Source organism: Kogia breviceps, chromosome 15 (genome assembly GCF_026419965.1).
Source record: "Kogia breviceps isolate mKogBre1 chromosome 15, mKogBre1 haplotype 1, whole genome shotgun sequence".
In the NCBI taxonomy this organism is placed as follows: Eukaryota; Metazoa; Chordata; class Mammalia; order Artiodactyla; family Physeteridae; genus Kogia; species Kogia breviceps.
Window position 1 is genome coordinate 67,555,340 of NC_081324.1, and position 18,236 is coordinate 67,573,575.

General features: G+C 52.3%; 1 protein-coding gene across 23 annotated transcripts in view; it reads left to right on the top strand.

The window, feature by feature from the left end:
• The window catches only part of ASCC2 (activating signal cointegrator 1 complex subunit 2), a 41,009-nt gene that overhangs the window by 13,511 nt on the left and 9,262 nt on the right, over positions 1-18,236 (top strand). For all 23 annotated transcript variants that reach the window (XM_067015157.1, XM_067015154.1, XM_067015147.1 and 20 more), the window contains 10 exons: positions 3,706-3,773; positions 4,678-4,788; positions 6,111-6,223; positions 10,500-10,574; positions 11,021-11,128; positions 11,374-11,442; positions 11,667-11,741; positions 12,986-13,166; positions 14,434-14,648; positions 15,663-15,782. In XM_067015157.1, coding sequence (XP_066871258.1) covers positions 3,706-3,773; positions 4,678-4,788; positions 6,111-6,223; positions 10,500-10,574; positions 11,021-11,128; positions 11,374-11,442; positions 11,667-11,741; positions 12,986-13,166; positions 14,434-14,648; positions 15,663-15,782 — 1,135 coding nt within the window. The remainder of the gene's footprint in view (positions 1-3,705; positions 3,774-4,677; positions 4,789-6,110; positions 6,224-10,499; positions 10,575-11,020; positions 11,129-11,373; positions 11,443-11,666; positions 11,742-12,985; positions 13,167-14,433; positions 14,649-15,662; positions 15,783-18,236) is intronic.

Sequence of the window (18,236 nt, forward strand, 5' to 3'; positions counted from 1 at the left end):
ATTAGGCCGGTTTGGTTGGAGTGGAGCATTCTGGGAGGGCAGTGCAAGAGCCAGGGGAGGAAGCTGGGGCCAGATCAAGGAGGGCTCCATGCCAGGCTTGGCACTTGGGGAGCAGTATCACTTGGTGGCTAAGAAGGCAGGTTCTAGAGTTGACCTGCCCAATCCACAGCTCTAGTCCCGGCTATGTCACCTTGACCAAGTCAGTTAGCCACTCTAAGCCTGAGTTTTCTCACTTGAAGAAAGGGAACACCAACTTGTAGGATGGTTGTGGGGATTAAATATGAGGTGGTGCTCAGCACAGAGCCTGGCACATTACAGGCACTTGGTAAGTGCGAGCTCTTACTGTGATGAGGCTGTGGGAGCCTCTAGGAGCTTGGAGCAGGGTGGGGAGCCATCTGGCGACAAGGTTAATCTGGCAGCATGCAGGTGGGGAGGGCGGTGACGGGAGGCCATGGAGGGGGGCCAGGGCTTCAGTGTGGGTTTGAAGGTGAGAGCCTGCTTGGGCTGCTGGGGCAGAAAAGGACACATCTGGGAGTAAAGCGGGGCTTAGTGAGGTCAGCTGGAAGGAGGAGTCTTAACGACTCTGGAGAAAACGTGAGGTGGGGTAGCGGGTTGTAAGTGGAGGCAAGGGCAGCATTTAGGTCCGTGGGCTGTAGACGTCTGTGAGGGTCCAGACAGAGATGCTGTCTGGCTCCATTTCCAGACAAGCGAGGGTGGTGTGAGAGAGCTCCGCCTGTTGCCAGGGTTCCTAATCTTTTGGGTCACTGACTCCTTTGAGAATCAGATGAAAGCTTATCTCCAGGAAAACGTACCCCCTCATAGAGTTTGAGCTGTTTTAGAATATTCTCATCCCCAGATTGAGAACCCTAAATTGGCTTATTAAGGAGAGCCCTTTCTTTGGCTCACAGAGACTGGTTCACAGAAAAGAGGGCAGGATCAGGCATCAGGACCTTTTCCACACCCTTCAACACTGTGCGCACGTGCGCGCACACACACACACACACACACACACACACACACACACACACACTGGCTTTCTTTCCAACCCTTGAGCAGAAGACATGAGACACAGCAAGGGGCAGCCTCCACTTTCTCCACCACAGAAGCTCTTGAGCAAAGCTGACAAAGGAAACAAGGGGGGAGCAAGGGAACTGGCCAACTGTCCTTTGGGCAGAAGCCCAGTCCTTGCCCTGTCCCTGCCTCCTGCTTTTTTTTCAACCTTAAGGCTGGTGTTGTGAATCAGCAAGTGTAATTGTGAAAGCAGGGCCCTTCAGTTAGACTTTCTTGGAGCTGCTTTGCCAGAGCAGGAGTATATGAGGCCTTGGCCCTGTGGAGGACAGCACTGATCTCTTTGGCAATACCTTGCATCCACACTGGGTTTCTGAACTGCTTCAGTCTGAGAAGGATTATTTCAAGGGAGGCCATTGCTGTCCCTTCTTTTTTAATTATTTCTTTAAGAGATCAAAAGTCAGATCTTCAATGTCATTGGAATCAGATAAAGGAGAAGAAGAAGACTCCAAAGACCCCAAGGGTAGATTGTGAAATGTGATCTATTCTGATGCTTATGAAATATCCCTGTTACTCAGGCTTAAGCATGGGAAGGATTATGAAAGAGTGCCTTCCCCTGTTCCTGGTGGTCCAGGAGTGGTGAGGACCACTGTGTGGCCTGGGAATTATGGGAGGAGACCTGCTCCTGCTGCCTGGGTCAGGAGACTCTGCCTGGAGAGGGTGACATCTGCCTTATGGTGGACTTAGCTCTGGGAGGTCACTGCAGGCAGAGGGAGGGGACAGGGCTCGTTGTGTGAGGTTGAGGATGGTGTGAGGGAAGAATGCAATTCGAGGGGTGGGAAGAGGGTGGCCGGAGATGCCAGCAGAAGCCAGATCTTACAGGCCCTTCGTGCTGTGGTCAGGAGTTCAAACTTGCCCTTGAGGATATTGCTAGGAGGGTTTTATGAGGAAGAGCAGAGGTTGGTGGGGAGACAGCTCAGTCACTCCCCGCCTGTCAGGAGCAGGTGGGCACAGATGGTCAGGGAGTACCTTCACTGGTTGAGGGGTCAGATGGGAGGTGCTGAGGAAGCTCCTGCTGGTAAAACTCAGCTTTCTGGAATCAAGGAATGAAGCGGCCTCCAGGAAGGTGTTTACAGAAAGTTCAGCCACCTAGTGACTCACTTACTCACCCAGCCCCATCTGGCCTTTGATCTCATTCATTTTCAAATCCTCCAGGATAGGGTGAGGGCTGCAGGGTTTTCATTAAGGCAACTGAGGACAGACCTGCCCAAAGACATAGGACACCTAGAGGTCAGAGCACCCTGACAGTCAGCCAGCCTTAGGTCCTGGGATTGTAGTGGGATGAGGAACCCAGGCCTCTTCTTCTTTTTTTTTTTTTTTAATTTATTTTTATTTATTTATTTTTGGCTGTGTTGGGTCTTCGTTGCTGTGCGCAGGCTCTCTCTAGTTGCGGCAAGCGGGGGCCACTCTTTGTTGCGGTGCGTGGGCTTCTCTTGCTGCGGAGCACAGGCTTTAGAGCACTTGGGCTTCAGTAGATGTGGAGCGTGAGCTCAGTAGTTGTGGCACACGGACTTAGTTGCTCCATGGCATGTGGGATCTTCCCGGACCAGGGCTCGAACCCGTGTTCCCTGCATTGGCAGGCAGATTCTTAAACACTACGCCACCAGGGAAGCCCCAGGCCTCTTCTTAAGGGCAGTGGCATTTTGCATCATCATGTCCCCCAGCTAGCTGTGATCCTCCTTCCCTCCCCCCTTCCCCCACCCATCTGGGCAACCAGGACACTGGGTTTCTGTTCCAGTTACCATATACTCTAACCTCCGCACTCACAGCAGCAGCACTTGGAGTATAGTGAACACTTGGAGAGGGGCTTCATTTTATAGGAATAAGTGCAAATGTGTGTAAATCTATCTCCAGGTCCTTGGCAGGCCTCTCACCTTGGAGTAGGGATTAGTATGGCTAGCAGATTCAAAAGCAGAGAGTAAGAGAATTTCTAGAGATTTCTCCCTAGAATCTCCTCACATTACTAGAGGCATGGCCTGGCAAGACTCCTGGATTGTGGCACCCAGGTTTCTTGAGCAGGGTGATCCTGTCTCCTAATTTTCCTGGATGACTAGCTCCCATTTACAAAGCCAGTGCTGTCATACAAAGCACAGTGCCCAAGTGTGATCATTCCCTGGGGATGGCAGGGTGAGCTGGTTTGACCAGGAAGGGTCTTTTATTCTTTTCTTTTTTTTGCAGTACGCGGGCCCCTCACTGCTGTGGCCTCTCCTGTTGCGGAGCACAGGCTCCGGACGCGCAGGCTCAGCGGCCATGGCTCACGGGCCCAGCCGCTCCGCGACGCGTGGGGTCTTCCCAGACCGGGGCACGAACCCGTGTCCGTGTCCGCTGCATCGGCAGGCGGGACTCTCAACCACTGCGCCACCAGGGAAGCCCAAGGGAGGGTCTTTTACGTAATTCGCTGGGCAGAGGTGCTTAAAAGGTTAACTTGTACTGAGCAAGGTCCCTCCCTCACCCTGGGGAAGTTTCTAGGCTGTCCCAAAGCTCTGTGCCAGCGGGGCCCGGGGCCAGGACTGCTTTAGTGCAGGCAGGCTTAGGAAAGGAGAGAAAGGTCACAGAACATGCTGGCAACCATTTGTACTGTGTCCTCTCCACCCCTACTGTCTTTTCCCAATTCCTACCTTTCTCTTCTCTTTTCAGGAAACATCTTTCTCCAACAGCCAAGTTACTATAATGACCTGGATGAAACCATGCCCACCATCCTTCAGGTACTGACTGACTCTCAGCCCTGCGCAGGGGAGGCAGAGCCCTTCTCCTACCTGCTGATGTTCCTCAACTTTCCTGGAAGAGTCTGGGAGAAATCCCCCCAACCCACCACCCCAGATATACCTCCAGACTGTCTCTGTGTTGCACCCCTCACCTCGCTCCTTTGAATTCATCCTTTCCTCTCTTGAACAGGACTGAAATCTAAGGGCTGTCCAGCACTCATACAGAAAGAGCTTGGGGTGCATTTTGTGTTGTTTGTCAACAGTCATCTACCTCTAAGGATACCCTTGTACGTTTCTCAAATCAGATGAAATAATGTTCATTGTAGAAAATTTGGAAAATTAAAAAAAAAAAAACAGAAAGAGGGAGATTAATCTCCCTCCATAATTCCACCACCAAGAGATAACCACTGTTCACAGTAACTCTTAGAATTTTACATGCTAGCATACTTAAAATATAGCACAATCAGTTAAATACTTACATGATTTTATGATGGGCTCTGTTTTCCCCTCACTGTTGATTTGTCTTTTATTTCAATATAGTTCCCATAAATCACCATCTCCAGGGGATCCAAAAACATATGTTACTGACTGTAACTCTTAAATTCATCACCATACACTTGTCCAGTCTATCCAGGTAATATCCACAGGATTTACATACATTTTGTCATTTTACTCCTCACCACAATCCTGCAAGAAGGATGCCCCCATTATTCCACTTTGACACAGATTCCACTCTGACCCTGCTCTCTGAGAAGGTCACTGTCTCAGCTGGTGTCCCAGGAACACTGGCATATATTCTAAAGATTCCAAGGCAGTTTTCGGATCACCATTCCCTTGCTGCAGGATGGGGGTCCTAGCTGCTGGCTCGACGGGATGTGGGAGAGTCATCTCTTGTGTTTCACAGGTCTTCAGCAACATCCTCCAGCACTGTGGTTTGCAAGGGGACGGGGCCTGCGCCACACCCCAGAAGCTTGAGGAGAGGGGCCGGCTGACCCCCAGCGACATGCCTCTCCTGGTGAGGTTGCCCTTCAGCCCAGCTTCTTTCTGGCCAGTAGAAGGCCCAGCAGCTTCTTCCCCTGCTCACAGCCCTTTACCCCAAACCCACAGACAGCTGTTCCCGTCACACAGGTTTAGAGCGTTTCAACAGGCCTTCTCTTCTCACTGGTAGCTTCATTTATGGAGTAGTGGAGGGAACAGGATGGAGGTTTAGTCTTCACATAGTCTTCACATAGTTCAGGTGGACAGGTTCCTGGGTGCGTTATTCATTGAGCCTTTCATCCACCGCGCCGATTTGCACAGAGGAGCCCCTAGCACATGCCAGGCCCCAGGCTGGGCCGTGAAGGTGAGCAGTGAGCAGAAGCAGACATGGCGCTTGCTCTCATGGGTCAGAATCTAATGGGGATGACAGACGGGAGGTAAATGTTTAAGGAGCCTGGACGTGCGTCTGGCCCTGTGTTAAGCACCAGAGATAGAGGAGGAACGAGGCAGCTGTGAGCTGCCCTCCTGGAGCCTGCGATCTCGTGGGAGATCAGGCCTTAAACAAGTGTTTCAGAAAAAGGCACACTGAGTGCTGTGGGAGCAGGGCATGTTACCCCTCTGAACTGCAGAGAAGTCTCTACAGATAAGTCTCCTCATCTGTAAAATGGAGATCCCAGCCTGCTTGTTAGCGTCATCGTGAGAATCAGAGAAGCCTATGAGGACGCACTCCCTGTTCTGTACAGGCGCTTCAAACTCTAAGGAAAGTGGGGTGGGCTATTCTTGTCCTCACTGGGATGTACTTTCTGTGCGGGACCTCAGGCACTGTCTTCAGATTCAGGGATGGGTTCTCCTTCAACTTCCAAGAGAGAATCGTATTAGCCCAGGGGACCTCCCTGGCGGTCCACTGGTTAAGACTTTGCCTTCCAGTGCAGGGGGTGCGTGTTCTATCCCTGGCTGGGGAGCTAAGATCCCACATATGCCTTGCGGCCGAAAAACCAAAACAAAGCAGAAGTAATATTGTAACAAATTCAATAAAGACTTTTAAAATGGTACACATCAAAAAATATATATATATTTAATTTTTTTAAAAAAGAGAGAGAATTGTATTAGCCCAGAGCTAGAAGTCACCCTAGAGATCCCCGACTGTGCTTCTTTTGGAACTACAGTAGCAAGACCCGAGGCTTGGGCTGAGCTCCCCAGATCGTGTTTCTAGAGATGGACAAGCTAGTCTTTGCCTGGGACCTCCAGCGTTAACCTGCCTTTTGGGGACCCCCAGCTTTGTCAGCTTTGTCTCAGACCCTCTACGGAGCTGTCCCTGGGGGCGGAGGAGAATAATGCAGTGTTTTCCTTTGGCGACAGGAATTAAAGGACATCGTTCTCTACCTTTGTGATACCTGCACCACACTCTGGGCCTTTCTGGATATCTTCCCTTTGGCTTGCCCAACCTTCCAGAAACACGACTTCTGTTACAGGTACAGAGGTAGTTCTGGCTGTTGAAGTCGAGATTGGAGTTCACATCTTCATCCAGCAAGTATTTATTGGGTGCTTAGGATGCACCAGGCCCTCTTCCAGCTCCTGCCTGTGTGGAGGCTGCATTTGAGAAGCACTGCTATTTGGGGCTAAGAACAGGGGAGGGGAGGAAGAAAAACACCAACCCAAGAGTTGGGCAGTTTCAATTCAGTCCCGTTTTGTTTCAGAGTCCCTGTCACAGGCAGGCACAGGGAGTGACAGATGATAAGGAGCAGGCTGAGGACTTCAGCCTCCAGCCCAGGGAAGAGCACACGTGAGGACGTGAGCAGATGTGCGCCCATGTGGCACCAGCTGTTGGGACCGAATTATGAACACAGACGAGGGAGCAAAGTTCTATCTGGTGAAATAAGAGAAGGTTTCAGAGGGCTTCCCTGGTGGCGCAGTGGTTGAGAGTCCGCCTGTCGATGCAGGGGACACAGGTTCGTGCCCCGGTCCGGGAAGATCCCACATGCCGCAGAGCAGCTAGGCCCGTGAGCCATGGCCGCTGAGCCTGTGCGTCTGGAGCCTGTGCTCTGCAACGGGAGAGGCCACAACAGTGAGAGGCCCGCATACCGCAAAAAAAAAAAAAAAAAAAAAAGAGAGAGAAGGTTTCAGGGTGACCCTTAAATGAGGTCTTAAGAATGAACAGCAACCTTCCAGGCAGAGAAAGGTTTCCATGGCCGGAAGGGCATTCAGGTTGGCGGAGTGAAGCCTGCGGAGGCCCAGCGAGCATTCCAGGGAGAACAAGGGAGTGGAGTGTGACACGAGGGGCGGGTGTGGGCGTGGGGAGCAGGCGACAACCAGAGTTGGCTCCAGGGAAGTCAGACTTGGTTTGATGTGTGCTGGCAGTGAGTGGGGCCTTTATTGTGCAGGCAGGAGGGAGCCCCTGGAGGCTTTTATCCAAAGAACTCATAGAAAGATCCTGCTGTGATGAAGAAAGATACCAAGGGGGATACGGGGCGGGGAGGGAGACCCTCTTTGCCCACTTAGCACCGTGGGCATCTATTCCGTGTGCAGTGAGAAGGGGGTGCACAGAGGGTGGGCTGGTAACTGGCACACTGCCTGGCAATGGCAGAAGGTGGGGGTGGGCTGCCCTGTTCTCAGCGGCCTCTGGCTGTTCTTGCCAGGCATCTCTCCCTACCGTTTGCAGGAGCTTCTGGGAGCTGCCCAGCTCCATCCACCCAGCCCTCTGTCCACTCGGTCATTTGCTCACCCATTCAACAAAACATTTATCTAGCCCTGGCATGTGCCAGAGATGGTAGATGGTGCCCTGAGCCCGCCTGGATCTCCTCAGCTCACGAAAATCAGACATGAGGATTGATCAGCCTCCCAGAGAATGTTAGAATAAAGCACTGATCCACACTTTCCCCAAAAGGAAGGGGTTAGGATGGGACTCTTAAAAATGTTGTCACAGTTTTTAAAAGGTATCTTTTCTCATGGTAAATGTGACAAATGCTTGTAGGAACTTTGGGAAACCCCCAAAGGTAGGAAATGAAAATCACTATGAGAGATCATGCTGTTCTTAGACTTATTTTCACTCACCATAAGCATTTTCCCATTTTGTGAAAGCATCTTCCCAAACATGGCGCAGATGGCTTTGGAAAGGGTCTTTGGAGATGGGAGGGTCATTTCTGGAAGAGCTGACTTTCCTGAGAGTTACCCGTGTAGGCAGGGGAGCAGCTCCACCCTTCTCAAGATGAGGAGGAAGAAAAGAAAACACTCTTGACTGTGAGTGACCCTGCCTTTGGCAGTGACACTGCCTCTGACCCACAAACAGCCTGGGGCTGGCTCAGCCTGTTCCAACTGTGCTGGAGGCCAGGAACACCGCTGAGTGAAGCAGCCCCTCAGCCCCAGAGGGCTCTGGTCAAGGGGCTACCTCCCCAAACAGCCCTCTATCTAATCTCTCTCAGAACAACCTTCTCCGCCCTCTTCTCTTTCTGTCCTTTAATTCTGTGAACGAATAATACATTCACATGGTTCAAAACTCAAAAAGTGTAAAATACACATTGAAAAGCCTCCCTCTCCCCCTTCCCCAGTTCTGTTCCTCACACACACGCATCATGTTAGTTTTTTTTGTGGAATTTTCCGGATATGCATATAAATATGCACATATAAGCAAATATACACATTATAAATCTCCTGCCCTCTTTTTATTTTTTATTTATTTATTTATTTATTTATTTTTTAAATTTTTATTTTTTGCAGTACGCGGGCCTCTCACTGTTGTGGCCTCTCCCATTGTGGAGCACAGGCTCCGGACACGCAGGCTCAGCGGCCATGGCTCACGGCATGTGGGATCTTCCCCGACCAGGACACGAACCCATGTCCCCTGCATTGGCAGGCGGACTCTCAACCACTGCGCCACCAGGGAAGCCCCTGCCCTCTTTTTAATATTTAATATATTGGCATATTATGAGGACCGTATGTACTGTTTGTATTTTACTTTTAAATTTAATGTACATCTGTGCATAAAGCACCTTCAGTCTTTGGTATGGCTGGGTAGAATTCCGTTGTGTGGGACACCAGCCCCCAGAGATTTAGGTTTTTTCCAACTGTTTGCTATTATAAAAAAATTGCCATAAAGAATAATTTCACACACAGGTCATTATGTACCTCTTTACAAGTATATCTGAGAAATAAATTCCTAGAAGTAAATTGTGGGAACAGATGGTATATGCATTTAAAATTTTCACAGATCTCGCCAAATCACCCTCTATAGGGGTTGTTTCAGTTAACCTTCCCACCAGCAGTGTATCCTGGCAACACCTGACTCTGCTTGAGCCAAACTACCCTCTCTGTTGTATTCTGGGTGCCATGCTGTGGGCCTCGAAAGACCTGCCTCTTTGGGCCTGCTTACCCTCTGCTACGCACAGCACTGCACTAGGAAAAAGTTGTCAGCAGCCAGCCGATCGACAGACAGATGTTTACAGGGTGCCTGCTGCAGATTCAGCACCGTCCTAGGCACATCAGCTGCATTTCTGGCTTTGGGAAGCTTAAGATGTTCAGGGATAGAATTACACCCCAGAAGAGAGGTAGCTGCATTTTAAGTTGTAAAAACACGATCTTCTGAGTACTATGCATCTAGTTCCAGGGGGGAGTAATCACAGGGGTGAGCGTGATCAGGAAGCGTTTGGCTGGGAGGAAGAGTTTCTGTTTTTGCTTTTGTTGAAATTTTTATTGGAGTAGAGTTGATTTAGTGTTGTGTTAGTTTCAGATGTAGAGCAAAGTGTACAGCAAAGTGAATCACTTATACATACATATATATATATATATATATATATACATCCTTTTTCAGATTCTTTTCCCATATAGCAATAGGTTGCTACAGAATTTATTTTTTTTTGGCTGCATTGGGTCTTTGTTGATGCGTGCGGGCTTTCTCTAGTTGTGGCGAGCAGGGGCTACTCTTCGTTGGTATGCGGGCTTCTCATTGCAGTGGCTTCTCTTGTGGAGCACAGGTTCTAGGCGCACGGGCTTCAGTAGTTGTGGCTCGCGGGCTCTAGAGCACAGGCTCAGTAGTTGTGGTGTGCAGGCTTAACTGCTCTGCGGCATGTGGGATCTTCCCAGACCAGGGACCGAACCCCTGTCCCCCGCATTGGCAGACGGGTTTTTATCCACTGCACCACCAGGGAAGCCCTGTTATAGAACATTGAGTAGAGTTCCCTGTGCTATACAGTAGGTTCTTATTAGTTATCTATTTATATATAGTAGTGTGTATATGTTAATCCTAATCTCCTAATTTAGGGGATGGAGAGTTTAAATCTGAGTTGAGAAGGGGTGGCAGTGAGGTTGCTGAGGTGAGAAGCAGGGTTGGCTATACTGTTCCAGATATGGATGTACCAGAGAGGAGTTACACTTTTATGTCATAGGAGGTGGGGAGCTGCTGGCAGTTTTTGAGCAAGAAAAAAGTCACCTTGTATTTGTTCCTCAAGCCCCAGTGAGTCCTGGGTGGCCTTCTCGTTGCTCTGTTAGAATGAGCCTATCTGGACCTTGGTTTCCCATATGAATGGGGGAAGTAGCTCCAGGGCACTTCCCACGAAGCTCTTCCTAGGACCAGCCACTGTGGGACAATCTGGGGTGAACTTCAGGAAGAGCCAGGGTGGTCCCGGGAGAAAAATGTGGTGACAACTTGGGAGCAAGAAATAGGCCTTCCCACTCCCTTGAGTTTGCTTTGCTTTTTCTAATGAAGTGTGATATTTGTGAGCTAATCCAGCCTTTTACCCACGTGTGCCACCACAGGCTAGCTTCCTTTTACGAAATAGCAATTCCCGAACTGGAGTCTGCAATTAAGAAGAGGAGGCTTGAAGATAGCAAGTGAGGCGGGGACAAAACTAAGAGTATTGTGGGAGAGAGAAGCCCCAGCTCGGGCCCTGCCCTACGTGGGCCTTGGCATCCCCATCTCTAAGTCAAGGGGGTGGGACCAAGGACCATGCGGATTTGGCTGGTGCCTCCCTACCTAATGGCCTCCTGGCCTCGGTATTGAAGCCTTTTCCCTTCAGCTGTTTCTCCAAGCTCTTATTGACCTGCTGGTTCCTGACCCCTGTGTCTGAGCTGAGAAGTGGCCCTGGAACCAGCCGGCCTCTCAGAGCCTGTAGCCTTTTGCCAACTGCTGTCAACAGCTAACTGTGAGGCTTTCCCAGCCCCTGGGGGCGGGGGCGGGGATTGGGAGGCAAGGGGCACCTGCATATGCTGGGAAGAAGTTCCCTCGGTGCCTTTTTTGCCTCTCAAATCTACTTCTTTTTTCTCTGTGGCCTTCGAAGGCTGCTAGGTGATCTGTGGCAGAGGCTCTCCCATTCCAGGAAGAAGCTACTGGAGATTTTTCACATCCTCCTGAACCAGATCTGCCTTCTCCCAGTCCTAGAAAGCACGTAAGCACTCGGGAGCCACTGCCCCACCTGGTTCCACCCTCCCCAAGCCCAGCAGAGGCGTTTCCCTCACTTCATCTTGTCCCTCCCCTGCTCCAGGGTTGCTGAGCAAAGATGGGAAAGTGAGAAAAATGCCTCTTTCCTCCAACTGGCTGGAGGCCTGGCAGAGGGGTGGGGTTAGCCGTCGAGGAAGGGAGCTGCAGATTGTGTGCATGGAATGAGCTCATCTTGCCTGTGTCCTGTTCCAGCTGTGACAACATTCAGGGCTTCATCGAAGAGTTCCTTCAGATCTTCAGCTCGTTGCTGCAGGAGAAGAGGTGAGCATGTGGCTGAGCTGGGCCGGCCCGTGGCACTCCCACCAGCCCCAGGAGACCTTATGTAATAGAGCCCCTGCCATGTGCTCACAGCGGTCTAAGCTTCTGGCATTTGTGGTTGGGCAGCAGACACGGGGAGTGGCCCGCAGCAAACCAGCTCCTGTGGCTCCAGCCCTTTCTTCCCCGACACCCTCTCCCCTCCACCCCCACTGCGCTCTCTCTGGCAGGTTCCTCCGGGACTATGATGCGCTCTTCCCTGTGGCCGATGACATCAGCCTGTTGCAGCAGGCCTCGTCAGCCTTGTATCCTTCCCCTGCAGCCCCTGGGACAGGCCTGGCCTGACCGGGTCAGACCAACAGGAGTGGAGGGACATTTGGCCCCAGAACATGCGGCCAGCCTTCCCTAGACGCCCGCCGAGGCCCCGGCCCCAGTCTCTGGAGGAAATGACTGCTCTGATCCTTGGGGCAAATATAGCCCTACTTACCCTAGTCTTTGCTGAGCATCTGGGCCTGTGTGACCAAGATGGACTCAGCCCTGCCCTTATGGACCTCACTGCAGGATGAGAGACAGATAATTAAATAGGCAGTTAGAATGTCATATGGGAGAAATTCAGAATCAGGGGAAACCAAGGGGGCCTTCAACCCAGTGGAGCTTGGGGTGGGGGTGTCACACAGAAGTGAAATCCAAGTTGAGAACAGAGCAAGGAAGAGGAGGTGGCCAAACCCTGAATTAAGTGTTCCCAGGGGACAGCGGACAGAGCAGGCCTGTCTGAGGAGCCCACAGATGTTGTGTGCAGATTGCAGAGGGCTGAGGGGAAGGGTCTAGCAGGAGGGGCTTTAGGCCATGGCAGATGAGCTGGGGCCAAGCAGACCTGCATGGCCCAGGGATGGCCCTCACTGAGAAATTTGGGGTCAGCCCTGCAAGTGCTGGGGAACCATGGCAGGATGTGAAGCAGAGGGTGACATTGTCAGTTTCATACTTTGGCTGGTGGGGGGTTGGGTTAGAAGTAGAGTGAGGGGGTCTAGGGCAACTCCCCAGCATCTGGCTTGGCAATACCCTGGGTAGGGGAGAGGGAGGAGGGGCAGGAATGAGCAGGCCCAAGGGCCATTTTGGTGGCTGGGTAGGTTGCTCAGTCCTGTCTCAGGGACACCCTGTGGGCCCCCAGCCTTTGCAGAAAGCCCGCAACTGGTTTGACAGGAAGCCCAGTGGTAGTGTCCCCACTGGGCGCTCCTCCTGGGGGTCAGTGCAGAGGAGGAGCTTCTGGATTGTCCAAATGCCATGTCCCAGGATGCTCTGCTGCCAGCCCCTGGCCCTGTCTTTCCCCAGAGCTGCTTTCTGCTGAGTGGGAGGTAGTGGGTTTTCAGGCTACTGTGGCTGTGGTCTCCCTGGCCCGTTTCCTCATGTAGCCCAGGTGCCCCTGATGCCCACTGGATGCAGCCCAGACAGCCCCTGGCCAAAGCCGTACAGTCGGATGCTGGGGATGGATTGAGAAACAATGCTGCCTCAGAGCTGCCCTCCAGAGAGACTCCTTAACACGTCCTCACAGGGATGAGACTCGGACTGCCTACATCCTCCAGGCAGTTGAGAGTGCATGGGAAGGGGTGGACCGAAGGAAAGCCACCAATGCCAAAGACCCACCAGTGGCTGAGAATCCTAACGGGGTCGTGGAGGCGGCGGAGGCAGTCAGCAGACCGTCATCGCTTCCCCAGAACTTGGAGGAAGAGGAGGTGTGTGACAAAAGCGGGACTTCCCCTGCTCCCCAGCCCCTCCTGGCCCCATAGAGAGGTTGGGGCAGTGGGAAACCTCCCTTCTTTGTTCCTGCTCTCAGGGAAAAGGGTTTCTTTTGAAATTAACAGCCTCGAGCTACTAGTCAGCTCTGCATTGCCCTTAGAGGGTTCTGAGCTGCAGGGTGTGAGGAAGGCAAGTCACTTAACTGTCAAAGCCTCAGTTTCTGCTCCATAAGATGAAGCAATGGAGCTTTTCCATGTGAAATCCTTGTTGGCACTCTCCTCTGAACAATGGAAACCTCTGATCTAGTGCTTTCACTCCAGGCTTTTCCAGAACTCACCATCTCCAAGTCTGTGGCTGTACTGATTGGCCATTGAGCCCAGGACTCTTCCCTGCATGTCAGGAGGCAGCATGATGTGGGGATTAAGACCACACAGTCTCTGGGGTCAGGCAGCTCAGGGACGTATCCTGGTTCTGCCACCCGCCAGCTGTGTGGCCTCAGGCAAGTCCATCACATCAGCCTTGGTTTTTCACCTGTAAGGTGGGGACTGCCACTGTCCCCACCTCCATGTGGCTGTGGGCTGATGCTCAGAGCTGCTGTGTGGAGTGAGTGCTCTGAGCCTGGCTGGCCCTCAGTGCTCCATTGACAGACGCTGCTGCTCTTCCTGTTAGACTCCAAGCCCTGTGACTGCTGTCCCAGGACCTTGGAGAATGACAGCCCCTTGTGCCTCCTCGGCCCCACTCCTTTTCCCCGTTTGGCTTATTTCAGACATGAAGGAGTTTTACTGTTGTTTTTTGATTTGTAAATTTCCTTAAAAGCCTAAAAAATTAAGCCACTTGGAGCTGTCTATACACTGAATCCCCCTCATCGAGGCAGAGATAATCAAAGGAGAGCATCTCCACATAGTCAGGTCTGGTGGTTGCTGTTCCGCTCTGACCTCAGTCATCAACCTGTCAGAACAGGAAAGGACTTGATTCATAGAAGCCACGGCTGTTTATGGAGAGCCTAGTCCATGCCAGGCACAGTCCTCTGTGTTTTTTGTGCAAAAGCGCACTGCCTCAAGTCACACAGCCAGAAGTAGCCCAGCTGGTAAATCATAGAGCCCCCTTTCACTTAAGTGACTTGGCTCAGGTCCCTCGGCCAGGAGGGGCAGGGCTGGGACTCAAACCAGGTCCCCTGACTCGAGACCAGCACTGTTGGAGGCCAGTTGCCCTGTCACTGGCCCAACCTAGCCTTTCCCTACTTCACTCTGGCTCTTCCCACAGTGCCTGGGGGCAGCAGCTGCTCCAGGACCCGCCGTGTGTGGCGTGGAGCTGGACTCACTCATCTCCCAGGTGAAGGACCTGCTGCCAGACCTTGGTGAGGGCTTCATCCTGGCCTGCCTGGAGCACTACAGCTATGACCCGGAGCAGGTGATCAACAACATCCTGGAGGGGCGGCTGGCCCCTGCCCTCAGCCATCTGGACCGCGGCCTAGACAGGTGGGAAAGACGGGTGGGAGGAGGCTCACGGCGTCCAGCCTGCCCCGGGGCCCTTGTCGGGGGCCCTTCTTAGTTCCTCTGCCTCCCACGCCTCCTTCCCACGTGTCCCGGGATTCAGCTCGCTTGCTCTTCCCCACCGCAGTTTCCCAACCGTGGAAGCTAATGTCCTCTTTGAGGAAACAGAAACCTCAGGGCCCTGAGGTCCTCACATGCCCCCTGCAGGGCAGAGTGGGCACCACTGGACTGCCCTGCTTCACCTTGTAGGAAGACCCATTAGAGCCACAGGGATGTGACCAAGGGGTCGAGAGCCTTCAGAGCTCTGATGTTGCTGGCCTGCCCTGCCATTGCCACCTTCCCAGTAGATTCCTGAGGGAGGACAGCGAAAGCTTCTCACTTCCTTCACAACCACCTTTCTTTTTTCTTTTTTTTGGCTGCACCGCGCGCCTTGTGGGATTTTAGTTCCCGACCAGGGATCAAACCTGGGCCCTCGGCACTGAGAGTGCAGAGTCCTAACCACTGGACTTCCAGGGAATTCCCCCATACCCACCTTTCCTGAGTTGGGCCCACTGCTTCCCTGAAGGCCCTGGGAGGCAGAAGGAATGAGTGCAGGAATGGGTGTTTCTTCCATGAATAACTGTTGTTTATTGAATGAATGTATGAAGTTAGCTCTGCCTTTTGACAAGCTCCTTAGCCTCCGTGTGCCCATTTTACAGGTGAGGGCACTTGAGGCAAAAAGAGTCTTGAGTGACCTCTGACTATCTATCTCATAGGGCTGTCGTGAGCAAAACTTGTGTGAATGGCACGCAAGAGCAAGGGACAGTTTGTATGAGGGGTGGCTGCCTACCCAGGCAGGGGCAGGATTGGACAGGATTGGGCAGGTTTTTAGGCTGTGTCTCAGGTGTGGCTGTTGAAGGGGGTGGAGTCTCTGATGGACAGGATATGATGGGGGCAGTGGGTGCAGGTAGGCATCCACTAGCAAGGCCCCCTGAAATGGATTTCTGTGCTGCCCCCCAGACAGGTGAAGCCAGACCCAACTCCCCTCCTGGCGTCTCGTCACAACGTCTTCCAGAATGATGAGTTTGATGTGTTCAGCAGGGACTCAGTGGACCTGAGCCGGGTACACAAGGGCAGGAGGTGAGTGTGGTGGGCCGTGGGGTTCCAGGGACCCCAACTCTGCAAGTGTAGAGAGAAAGCGAGAAACTCAGGGCCCCCATCTTGATGGAATTTGTCATGGAGCTTCAGCTCGGGGCTCCCCCCATACCTGGCACCCATGTGCTCCCAGCAGCCAAGCTCAGGGTCTCTAATGATCCCGCTTTAGGCTCCAACTCTGCACACAGAGTTAGTGAGTCCTCCTTGTTGACAGCAAAAGGCCAGCGGGACCAAAACCAGCCCCTCTTCCCTTCTTACATCTTTGGAGGTGTCCACCACTGAATCCCTAGACGGGAGAGCTGGGCAGTGCTTCCCAGCAGCTGCTCCTTGACCTGAATTTTTCCATCTGGTGACAAAATGAGCAAATGAAGGACCTGTCCTGAGTGAGCTTTTCAGAAGTGAATGTATTCCAATTTAAGGCCTTTCCACTTATGTTTGGTCTATGTCCTTCTTACTTTTTTGGCATTGAAAAGTCCATTCATGATTTATTCATTTATTCAACAAATATTTGCCTGGTGCTTCTAGGCCCTGGATTTATTAGGTGCTGGGGATGTGGTGGCGAGTGAAATAGGCAGGGCCCCTGCCCACGCGGAGTTTGCACTAATCAGCTTGGCAAACAAGCAACATGAAATTGCAGATGAAAAAGATTCTCCAAGGTGGCGGTGCGCAGACTTCCAAGCCTCTAGTCGGGGCTTCAGTCCAGGCAGAAAGGCTCCTTGGAGAAAATGATGTGGGACTGACTGTGGAAGGACGAGGAAGGGTCAGTTGTGCAAAGGGGGCAGGAGAAGCTTTCCAAGCAGAGTGAACAGCAGGGGTGGTGGCCCCGAGGACGTGGGAGCATGGTGAGGGTCACCTGAGCTGATACATTATATGTTTTGGAAAGATCACCTGGCTTTGGAATGGAGACCCCTTGGAGGGGCTGAGAATCAGCAGCCACATGGCATGTTGGAGAATGGCGGGATCAGACATCGTCAGCCCTACACTAGACCCCCAGCGTTCTCCTGCATGGGGCTGCTTCACGGAATCCAGAAATCTAGGAACTGCTGGATGAGTCCAGCCCGCCCTCTCCCCCAACACATAGATGGAGGTGGTGAGGGTCAGAGAGGGGAGAGGACCTGCCCCGTTCTTGGGATAGGAGCCTCAGTGCCAGAAGCTCAAGCTGTTCCCCATTCCCGGGGCTGTCCAGCGCTAGAAGCGTGGCTGACTGCTGGCCTGGGTACCCGGCACAGGGCAACTATAAAGCCATCTGGCTGGCTGGACAGGAAGCATTTGCCAACTGCTTAGTCACGCACGTTGCAACATCCCCAGATCCCAGGCTGGCGATGTTTTCCTGTATCAGTGGCCATTGTTCCAGGCCAGAATGACCCTACCATGGGGAGAGGGGCAGACGAGGAGGGCTGTACCCCTGCTCAAAGGAGCTCCCAGCTACCTGGCAGAGAGACCAGGTAGCAAATGTTTACTGAACTCGTTGTGCCGGGTAGCCCAGGCAGAGTCTCTGTTCATGTGTTCATTATTTATTTATTCATACAGCAAATATTTATTGATTCACTATCTCCAGATCCAGGAGACAAGGTGAGCAGGGTGCCCAGGCCTCATCCTCAAAGGGCACAGAGACCGTGGGAAAGACTTAGGACATTAAACAAGCCATGACAGAGTGGAGAGGTGCCAGGATGGGGCACGGAGGGTCCTCAGTGGGGACCCCTGTCCTGATGCGGGCAGGGCAGGGGGGCTTAGGGCCTTGGCCCTGCCTTCACGGAGCACATGAGAAATTAAGTAGCACAAAGCAGATCACCCTTGAGTTAAAATGTGTGTGTGTCATTAAACCAGATATGATATACTCAGCGGCTCAAGTAATAAGGAAATCTGTCCCCTTGCATGACAGGTAGTCACAGGGTAGGGAAGTCTAGGCTTGGTTGACCTGTGGTGCAGCCACATCATCAAGGGTGCATCTTGCTCCCTCAGGGCCACTGGGTAACTGCAGCTGTTTTAGCTGTGACGTCCAGAAATGACACAGCCAAGAGGAAGTCTGGACCAGGTCTTTCTGCATCTCTCTTAGAGGCCAGGAAACCTTTCCCAGAACTCCCCAGATTCCCCTCATGTCTCACTGAGGAACTGGGTCACAGGGCCGAGGTCCAGGGCTCCCGGAAAAGGGGGAAGGGGAAGACCTGAGCAAAATGAGGGTCTGATAGGAGTGGGGGTGAGGTAAAGGGGGGTTGTTGGGTAGACACCAAGCACATGTGCCACAGGTGTATAGTAGCTAAGGAAGGAGGTGGTGTGTGTAAGGTGGGGTCCCCTAACTCCTTTGGACTGGACAGTGGTGCCCTGGAAGATAATAAGTGTTCTCTCTCAAATTAGTTCTATTGCCAAAAATGTCTGTGCACCCTGTGTGCCTCCTGGAGAGTCACAGGGCACATTAGTACATTAAAGGCTCTGAAAAGT